General features: G+C 44.3%; 1 protein-coding gene across 3 annotated transcripts; it reads right to left on the minus strand.

Annotated features, from left to right (window-relative positions):
- Positions 1-3,946: 3,946 nt before the first annotated feature.
- LOC119301379 lies at positions 3,947-8,779 on the minus strand. 3 transcript variants are annotated; one of them, XM_037578343.1, is made up of 5 exons: positions 8,591-8,779; positions 5,685-8,443; positions 4,813-5,332; positions 4,520-4,623; positions 3,947-4,427 (listed from the first exon to the last, which is right to left on the minus strand). In XM_037578343.1, exons 2-5 carry the CDS (start codon positions 8,426-8,428, stop codon positions 4,349-4,351), a joined length of 3,447 nt encoding a protein of 1,148 aa, XP_037434240.1. In that variant the 5' UTR covers positions 8,429-8,443; positions 8,591-8,779; the 3' UTR covers positions 3,947-4,348. The 3 variants fall into 3 exon arrangements, 2 of the variants coding, with proteins under 2 accessions (XP_037434240.1, XP_037434239.1); XM_037578342.1 differs by having other exon boundaries at positions 8,569-8,779; XR_005147028.1 differs by having other exon boundaries at positions 4,394-4,427; positions 4,730-5,332; positions 8,569-8,779.
- Positions 8,780-10,141: the final 1,362 nt, after the last annotated feature.

The following is a 10,141-nucleotide window of genomic DNA, read 5'->3' on the forward strand; positions in this document are numbered from 1 at the left end:
GGGACTCTTGTTAGTTGGAGGCACTCGTTGTTTCGAGCAAGCCATGGATTGATGCTTGTTGGTGGAAGGGGGAGTATAAACTTTACAATTCTGTTTGGGAACCACCTATAATGTGTGTAGCATGGAAGATATCGCCATCTCTTGGTTGTTATGTTGACAATGAAAGTATATCGCTCAAAATATTATTCACCTCTACTTTAAAGCGAGCTCTGGCACCTCTACAAATCCCTGCTTCCCTCTATGAAGGGCCTATCTATTTACTTTCATGTTGAGTCATCACCCTCTTATTAAAAAGCACCAGTTGGAGAGCACCGCTGTCATTTGCATTCATTATTGTTAGTTTACATCGAGTATGACTTGACTGGATCTCTTTTACCATGAATTACAATGTCTAGTCAGTCCTTGGTCTTTAAAGGTGCTCTGCATTTATGTTTTGCGGTCTCGGAAAGGGCTAGCGAGATACCATCTTATTATATCATATTATGATTGTTTTGAGAAAGTGTTGTCATCCGAGATTTATTATTATTGCTCGCTAGTTGATTATGCTATTGATATGAGTAGATCTCAGAAAGGGCTAGCGAGATACCATCTTATTATATCATATTATGATTGTTTTGAGAAAGTGTTGTCATCCGAGATTTATTATTATTGCTCGCTAGTTGATTATGCTATTGATATGAGTAGACTTGAGACCTAAGCGTTATTGCGAATGTGGTTAGCTATAATCTTTGCTGAAAACTTGAATGCTGGCTTTACATATTTACAACAACAAGAGCAAACAGAGTTTGTAAAAGTTTTTCTTTATCTCTTTCAGTTTATCAACTGAATTGCTTGAGGACAAGTAAGGGTTTAATCTTTGGGGAGTTGATACGTCTCCATCGTATCTACTTTTCCAAACACTTTTGCCCTTGTTTTGGACTCTAACTTGCATGATTTGAATGGAACTAACCCGGACTGACGTTGTTTTCAGCAGAATTACCATGGTGTTATTTATGTGCAGAAACAAACGTTATCGGAATGACCTGAAACTTCACGGAGCCACTTTTTGGAAAATATAAAAAAATACCTGCCAAAGATGAAGGCCAGGAGGCCCACCACCTGTCCACGAGGATGGGGGCGCGCCTGCCCTCCTAGGGCGCGCCCCCTACCTCATGGGCCCCCTGGTGCCTCTCCGACTCCAACTCCAACTCTATATATTGTGTTTCAGGTAGAAAAAAAATCAGAGAGAAGAAATCATCGCGTTTTACGATACAGAGCCGCCACCAAGCCCTAAAACCTCTCGGGAGGGCTGATCTGGAGTCCGTTCGACGCTCCGGAGAGGGGAATCCGTCGCTATCGTCATCATCAACCATCCTCCATCACCAATTTCATGATGCTCACCGCCGTGCGTGAGTAATTCCATCGTAGGCTTGCTGGACGGTGATGGGTTGGATGAGATTTATCATGTAATCGAGTTAGTTTTGTTAGGATTTGATCCCTAGTATCCACTATGTACTGAGATTGATGTTGCTATGACTTTGCTATGCTTAATGCTTGTCAGTAGGGCCTGAGTGCCATGATTTCGGATCTGAACCTATTATGTTTTCATCAATATATGAGAGTTCTTGATCCTATCTTGCAAGTCTATAGTCACCTATTATGTGTTATGATCCGTTAACCCCGAAGTGACAATAATCGGGATACTTACCGATGATGACCGTAGTTTGAGGAGTTCATGTATTCACTATGTGTTAGTGCTTTGTTCCGGTTCTCTATTAAAAGGAGGCCTTAATATCCCTTAGTTTTCGTAAGGCCCCCGCTGTCACGGGAGGGTAGGACAAAAGATGTCATGCAAGTTCTTTTCCATAAGCATGTATGACTATATTCAGAATACATGCCTACATTACATTGATGAACTGGAGATAGTTCTGTGTCACCCTAGGTTATGACTGTTACATGATGAACCGCAGCATAATTCTCCATCACTGATCCATTGCCTACGAGCTTTCATATATTGTTCTTCGCTTATTTACTTTTCCGTTGCTATTGCTATCATCACTACAAAATACCAAAAACATTACTTTTACTACTATTACCTTTTGCTACCGTTACCACTACTATCATATTACCTTGCTACTAAACACTTTGCTGCAGATATTAAGTTTCCAGGTGTGGTTGAATTGACAACTCAGATGCTAATACTTGAGAATATTCTTTGGCTCCCCTTGTGTCGAATCAATAAATTTGGGTTGAATACTCTATCCTCGAAAACTGTTGCGATCCCCTATACTTGTGGGTTATGACCTCCTGCCTGGGACCTTCGAACTACTCCTCAATGTCGATCTCCTCGTAGTAAGCACTATCAAAATAACCTACATCCACAGTGCTACTAGTTGTTGCAGCAACCGGGTTGAAGGAAAAGAATAGCAAAGCAACGGTGAATACTCATCTAAAGTACTCGCAAGACTTACATCACAACTATGCTAGATATGTATCGTTATCAAAGGAAAGGGCTATATCTTTGGACTAAGCTGCAGAAATTCCAGAATAAGGAGGAAACTCAAAGTAACAACTATCCATCGGCATCTTGCAGCATGAGGTGAGAATGAAGCTTCTTGCAGCAATAGAAGAGAATGAGAACAATCATGCAACCTTGAAAGAGAAGAGTGCAAACGAATACAAATAGCAATTACAACAATGCACTACCCTTGGATTCGGTTCCCGTGAGAAAGCGGTCCTCGAGCGTGCTATATTTTTTGATGAATTTTATTAAGTATCCAATTTAAGTTGTAGAAGCTAGGGATACAACACCAAATCATCCGTTACCGTGGACGCGACTATTCGAATAGTTTAACCTCCCTGTAGGGGTGCACTATATTTCTCAATACGCTCGGTTACCTCTATCCGGACACATTTTTCTAGGTAATGCCTGGCCTACGATAATCGACACGCCGAAGTCCTACCTAGGATCTCCAGAGAGGTCAACATGGCGGTCTACATCCTAAGCGTGAAGGGTTCATGGACCAATCACCCTAAGCGCTCTTGCACGTTACATGGACGGACCAACCTCACTGGAGGATATCTGCTGATCAATTGTGACATCTGATAGAGCTTTCGAAAGGAACTGACGACGCCGAGGATCCCATATTATCCTGCGCTGCGATTAGTGCGTACATGCCAGTGACAATATCAGAAGCTCATAGTTAAGCTAAAGCAGCAACTAGCTTGGGGACGACCGTCATTTTCAATAGTTTCCCTGATCAAACTAGAGGTTACCAAGGAGCCATGCATAGCACTGAATAGGAAACCGCCGAATACACCAGCTACACCTAACATGTGGAATGGATGCATAAGGACCAACTACGAGTTCACCCCTTTCATTCTAGGGTGACATGGGATTGTACCATTCGAGCATTTTTTTTCATGCTTTTCCCGATGGCCCGGAGAAAGCAATAATCAATAGAACTTTCCTAATCCTCCCTTCCTTTCAGGAAGAACGTGAAATTCTTTTTCCTTAAATGGAAGCGAAGCAGGTTTGAAAAAGAAATGTCTAGCTTATGTCTCCACGGTCTATTATTTGTATCCCCAAAACATTATGCAATTAAGAATAGACGGCTATTCTAAAAAAAGGTGATCCTGACTTTTTAAGGAAAAAAAAGTGATCCCAACTACTTTTATTATACATATCCTACCTCATCAAAGACCCACCACAACATGCATGGAAAAAAGTTTTCTTTATATCATGTCATTTATATTTAATAAATATTTTCCAACTATACAATATACTCCAATACAAAGTAGTACTAAAGCTGCGACAATTAATATGGATCAAAGGGAGTATAAAATTTTACCTAATAGAAAGAAAAATGATTGTCTTACATGGTTCGTTTTTTTAGTACCAAAAAAAGAAGCAATGTTCATCTCGCAACATGGCTTAGAAAAGAACAAATAGCAGAAAGCAAACACATGTGGGAACAGTAGGAATGTTATATATTTCCTGAAGTTGCATGGTAGCATCTGAGAAACAACTCCAGCAAGTCTATCTGATGGTCCAAACCAACACTGAAAACTTTACATGCAGGAGGAGCTGCAACTCTTTAAGATAGGGCAGCTCACTATTGGATCCACAAAATTCATTTTTATAAAGACAAAATAAGGGGTATGAATCCACAACTTCTATCGGCAGCTTGCTACAGCCTTGCGATCCACAGTTGAGCAAAATGATGAGGGGCAGTCCTTGTGCAGAAGCAATTTATCATCTAGTCTGTCCCCGGCATCGCAACTGGAAGTCGACGCAGCTCCGAGCACTCGTAGCCACCATCTTTAGTCCTACTACTAGTAGCATGTTCAGTGCAAAGCTCCATACAAGCTAATCATTGCATATTTGTATCCTCCAGGTCCAGGTGAAGATTTCAACAGGAGAATGTGCAACGCCAAAATGCTTGATTCTGCGGAATTAGTCATAACGAAGACCAACAGTCAAACCTCATGTTATAGCCAGTACAATCTCATTTTGAAAGAAAAAAAGAGTAAAACATACCTGGACACTTCATACCACTCTTTCAAAGCCTCCCAAACACCCAAAAAGGGTGAGCTATTGGAGCTTATATGTTCTTCAAAATGCAGTAACAAATAATAGTTCAACTGGCACAGAAAATAAACACTACATGTTGTCAGCGAGTGCAAGGTCACCAGAAGGTAAAGCGAGTAAGCACTGCCATTATAGGACAGATTTCCATCGGATACGAACATTAACATCACCAGTCACCGAAAACCAATAACTTAGTAAAGCCTGTGACAGCAATCAGCCGAACCACACAAGCACTCCTTTACCTTCTCCACACCATTCTTGTCACGGACTTGACCTATTGTATAATTGTAGTGGTAAGTCAGCTCTTGAAGCGGAGGAATGTTCTCGGCAGCAAAAAACATAATGTGCGGCATCCTCTTGTCATCATGGTCCCAGAGGACATTTTGTGCATACAGGTTTGGGGAGCAGCTATGGTTGATGAATCTTCCGACGTTGCCGCACTTTGCAGCATCTATTGTGAAGCCCACAGACTCCTCCATTGTCTCAGAGGTAGAAGATTCTAAACCTGGAATCATCGATGGAAGCCCCTTCCAAAGTTCTTCATCATCATAGTTATGACCAATATCAAACAGGTACTCATCGTTCTCTCTCTTTTCAGCTTCTGTATCTTGCAATAGCTCACCTGCATACTCGCATATGAAACTGCCTGAAGAGATAGAACTGAGAGATCTTACACCCCAACCTGTCTCCCCAGTCTTGAATATTTCCAGCGGAATTTTGATACCATGCTGGCTCGCCCTATTGTGGCATGTCGGAGGGCACCTGCATGCAGTTTCCAGCATTTAGTTAGCTCGCTAATTCCAATGAAATTTTGTGACTTCAATTTAACCTAAGCATCCAATGCAAAAGAATACTGCCAACCAAATTCAGGTTAACAAGTTTGGTTTATGAGCCAACTTCAGGTAAACAAGTTTGGTTTATGAGCCATTTCTCATATTTCACCAACATCTAGGACTGAACATATACTTAGACTCGGTACAAGATTTGTCTAGAAGTTTTAGTAACAATAAGAAACATTTCCAGGTTCTGCAAATTAAATTCTTTAATCTAAAGAACAAACTAAAATAAACTCAAATGGTTATTGTCTAGTTAGGTTACAAAAATAACACCTTACCTGCAAGATGGGCCACACTCATATATGAGCGGCTTTGCGTGAACAATTGCACCATTAAAATTGAATGGGATTTCTCCTCCATTCTTCACTGCACAAGCACATCTACTAGAGTCCGAGCAACCGTCGGTGCAATCACAGCCTTGCGGAGGTTCTTTTGCATATGACGGTGGATATATGACTTTGGTGATATACTCAAATGGTGTTGGCTGCGCGTCATCAATTGTGTTGATCACACATATGGGAATCCTTTCTTTCTCTAGAGATATATCAGGACAGCGAAGACCTTTACGAACTTTAGACATCCTTGTCTCCTTGACTATGTGTAAAGCTAATTCAGGTTGACCCAGGATCCTTTTTAACTTGTACTTGAAGACCATCGAGCCACTTGCTCCTTCTTGCCAACAATCCACCACCACATACAACCCATCATAAGTGTATGTTGATATTTGCTTGGATTTAGACTGCCCGACTTCACTTCTACTTTGACCTTTGAACCCATGAATCACTCGGACCGGAGTCTTAGTTTTGATGCAATTCTTCAAGGCAAGATTACCACCCTTAAGCTTTTGATCCTCTGCATCCTTCTTGCCGGTGGCTTTACCTCCGGAGCCAGTATATATTAACTCGTCCGAGCTAGACAACTCATCGGGATACCCACCGGAAGCGACAATGCTTATTGCAATGCGGGTACCATCCACAATGGCGGAGTCAATGCCACCTTGGTATATCCTATGTAGTCCAACTATCGACAACTCAACTCTAAAATGAAATTCATCACCAACAACAACACCGGGAACATCGCCCACGATAGCATCGGGTTTAGAATATCCATCATACTTCTTTAGAACTTCAATGGCCTCAAGGTCAATTCTTCCAAAATTACGTAATTGTTGTTCCTCGGCTTGCATAAGCTTCCGACATATCAACTGGAACAACTTGAGCAACTTCCTAACTTTGCTTCGAGCATCAACACTCTGGTCCCCAAAAGGAGCACAAGGAGGGAGAGTGACACATAATTCTTTCCTTTCAGGGACAGCTAATGCTATAGGGTTGCCATCATCTTCCAAGCAAGAGTACTCTCCATGCTCAATTTTCTCATGCACGGCCGATGTAGAAGGTGTCACTTTGGGGGGTAATACTTTCCTTGGAGTAGCGTCCTTTTTCTTCGGTTTCTTAGGAGGAAGAGACTTATTCCTAGGAGTACGAGAGTTGGAAGCACTAGCACTAGACTTCCTTCCTTTTGTCCATGGGCATTTGTCTGGAGCCATCAATGCTTGCACGATTAGTTTGTCACTAATTAAGGTCAAATCATCGGTTTCTTCACTTTGATTGGTCATATCATGATTTCCACACTTGGACTCCTTAGAAGACCTGATCAAAGAGTCCTTGCCTATGCCATAACTCTTCAACTTCACAATGCCATGCTTCGTGTTACTATTTGAGCGCACATCATCTATTGAATTCTTGTTTTCCGGCGTGCCGTCTCCAGAGACCCCAACATCATCTCGCAATGTATCATTCATCGTGACATCCTTTGGTCGCTTGCCCTTTGTCTTTGCATCAACAACACGACTTCTCACATAAGTCTTATTAGTTGTACCTTTCCGCAAGCTTCCATCGAATTTGCCTCTCACCTCACCATCACCCGCTCCTACAACCTCTGCTCTTTTGCCTTGCACCTCATTGGAAGCATCTCGCACGACCACCGGGGAAGCACCATGACCTGAACCTGGAACCGTGGTCAAGGCATCCACTACAGAGGCACCCCTGGTAGCGAAACTGATAGGCGTGGCTTCCAATACTGACTCTTCCTCAACTCTGCTGCCAGTTCCAGTAACAGCGTCCCTTCCACAGCCAGGTGGAAATGTGCGTACAGCTGAGATGGCCCTCCTCTTGGGAGGGGGATTTACAGCAGACATCAACCATCTCTTCTTTCTCGCTGTATCATGCCCATCCTCTTTTCTCTCCAATTCGCCATTACCCGTTCTGTTTTCCATCACACTGCCATTGCCATTGCCAGCCACATCCTCCTCCCTGACCAATCGACCACTCCCCAGGCCTCTGTTCCCCTCCATCAGCAATGACTCAGCCCCATCTCCCCCATTCTCGACGGAACCATTGACAGCAGCAACAGTAAAACTCTTCGGGGCAGCAAACGCCAGCGGCATCACCTCGATCGCGCTGCTTTCTGCCTGACCGCGGGCATCGCCACCACTGGACGGTTGCGCCTCTCCACCCTCCTTCCTCAGCTCCACCATCCCCTCGGTCTCCGGCTGAGGCAGGGCGTGCGGGAGGTCACCGTTGCACGCCACGGAGGAAACACCGGCCCTGTCCATGTGTGTCTCGCTGCCCTCCTTCCTCTCCTCCGGCATCGTCTCCAGCTGAGGCGGGGCGTGGGGGAGGTCGCCGTTGCACGCTGCCGATGAAACAACGACGGCGTCGATTGCATCTCCAACCTTCTTCGTCCCCTCCGCCAACCCCTCAGTATCCAGTTGAGGCGGGGCCGCCGCCGAGGAAACGCTCTCGTGGCTGGCCGCCTCCTCAACTCTGACCTCGATGACGCCATTGGTGGCGCCCCTCTCGCCGTCGCCGGCCTCGGGGGCAGGCGGAGCAGCACGGAAGCGGCCGCAGCCGGGCGGCCAGGAGCGCTTGGCGGAGACCCTCCTCGGCCTGACCCCGCGAGCCGCCAGCCGCGCGCCGATCGGCGTCCGCGAGGGCGGCGCCGGCGGCTCCACCCCCACCATCAGAACACAAGCCCCCTACAAATCCGGATAAAAGAAAGGCACTTTAATCAACCCAAACGTAAAAGATAAGAACCAAACCCTAAAATTCAGATTCCGCCGCATATCCCGCGGCGGGACGGTCCGACGAACTACTACCGTACCAAGAGGAGCCGAGGCATTCACCTTGCACAGACGTTAGACGGGCCTCCGCTGCGGCGGCGGAGGCGGTGCTGACTGTTGGCGATGTGGGTGGAGAGCGAGCGAGCGAGCGAGGCGGAGGGGAGTGGAGAAGCTGACTCCCGGATTCCGACGAGCTGGCGCTAGGCGACCATTAAAGCCTGCGACGGACGGAAGGGGGGTGCTCCTAGAATTTGGGGCCCCCGATGATGCTCTGCTTGTGCATATCTATGTTTGGAGAAATTCTTCAACAACAAAAGAACAAAATCTATGTTTGGGGAAGAGAAATATGTCGTGTGTATTTATAGAAAGTATTCATGCGTAGATACAACTTTCCTAACAAAATTGATTGTGCCAATATTTGATTTTTATTTCCTTATATAAATGAAGAAAGATTTGGTCTTTTAAAGACTGACCTAACAGCGAATGAGGACCGTGGTATCCCCAGCCCATCAGGATTCAAATTTGATATAACAGCTTATTCTCTCAAAGATATTTATAAATAGGATGTGCGTGTACGTGTTCATTGGATGAGTATATGCGCGTATATATAAACGCTTATGTCTGTACTGTGTGTAAAAAAAAAGACTGGCCTAACCGACCTGACCTATTTTTTTGGGATTTTTGGTTCCACAAAATTCACGTCTCCTTAAATCTGGTTTCTAGGCCAATTGTTATAAAAAAATACTCTATCCATCACATACTATAAAAGCGTTTTTTACACTAGTTTTCATCATTGCATAAAGAATAACTATAACTATACTATTGGTTTCGGGGTTTTTTACCAATCTAAACCTAAAAGATATATTTTCATAATATAAGTATACCAGAGGAAAAATAAATCTCTACTCCTAATGTTTGAGTTGGTTGAATAGTATCCATGATTTATTTTCGTCCCATCACTTTCAGCCGTTTTATTTCGCTGGGTTTTTTCGTCCCCTCCCCCATCCCACCAGTTTAGTTTCGCATCACCCTCTCACACAACGAAAAAAACCTGAACGGATCAGAACTTTCCATACCGACGCAAGTTATTTAGTAATATCTTTATGTGAAAGAATCGATCACGATCAATCTCTAAAGATCAAATCAAAATTAATTATCCTAAATCGCTCGATCACACTAATTATGAAACAAATAACCAATTTTAAGAAATCTCATTATTAAAGCATTTATGTACCTACTTAATTTTAAATGGAATATTATCTCATTATTAAAGTATTTATGTACCTATTTAATTTTTAATCGAATATTATCCAATGGCAGCAACAACAAAAATGTGGACGCCTCATCTCACTTCCGCCGTCCTGCCCTACCGCTCGAAGAGTCCGAGCGCCGCCGCCACCACGTAGCCTCGTGCCCTACCCCATCCCGGATTCCTCCCTCTCCCTCACTCTATGTCTCTCGTGCACGCTCACGCAGGGGATGGGCCGCTCGGCCGCTCCCCGCAGGTTGCCACCATCCTCCTTGGCATCGTGTCGTCAGCACCTTCGCTAGGTATCGAGGGTTCCAAGAGCTCGGTCTGATCTGGCGTTGTCCGGTTAAGAGTCGTGGTCGCCT

This window comes from Triticum dicoccoides, chromosome 5A (assembly GCF_002162155.2).
Source record: "Triticum dicoccoides isolate Atlit2015 ecotype Zavitan chromosome 5A, WEW_v2.0, whole genome shotgun sequence".
NCBI classification, from domain to species: Eukaryota; Viridiplantae; Streptophyta; class Magnoliopsida; order Poales; family Poaceae; genus Triticum; species Triticum dicoccoides.

What these genes read in the sequence shown, in the direction of transcription:
- LOC119301379 (XM_037578342.1), bottom strand. An exon ending in GAGTGTGGCCCATCTTGCAG is followed by an intron (nt 5,333 to 5,684) that starts GTAAGGTGTTAT and finishes AACTGCATGCAG; the next exon opens with GTGCCCTCCGACATGCCACA. An exon ending in GAGTGGTATGAAGTGTCCAG is followed by an intron (nt 4,428 to 4,519) that starts GTATGTTTTACT and finishes CTAATTCCGCAG; the next exon opens with AATCAAGCATTTTGGCGTTG.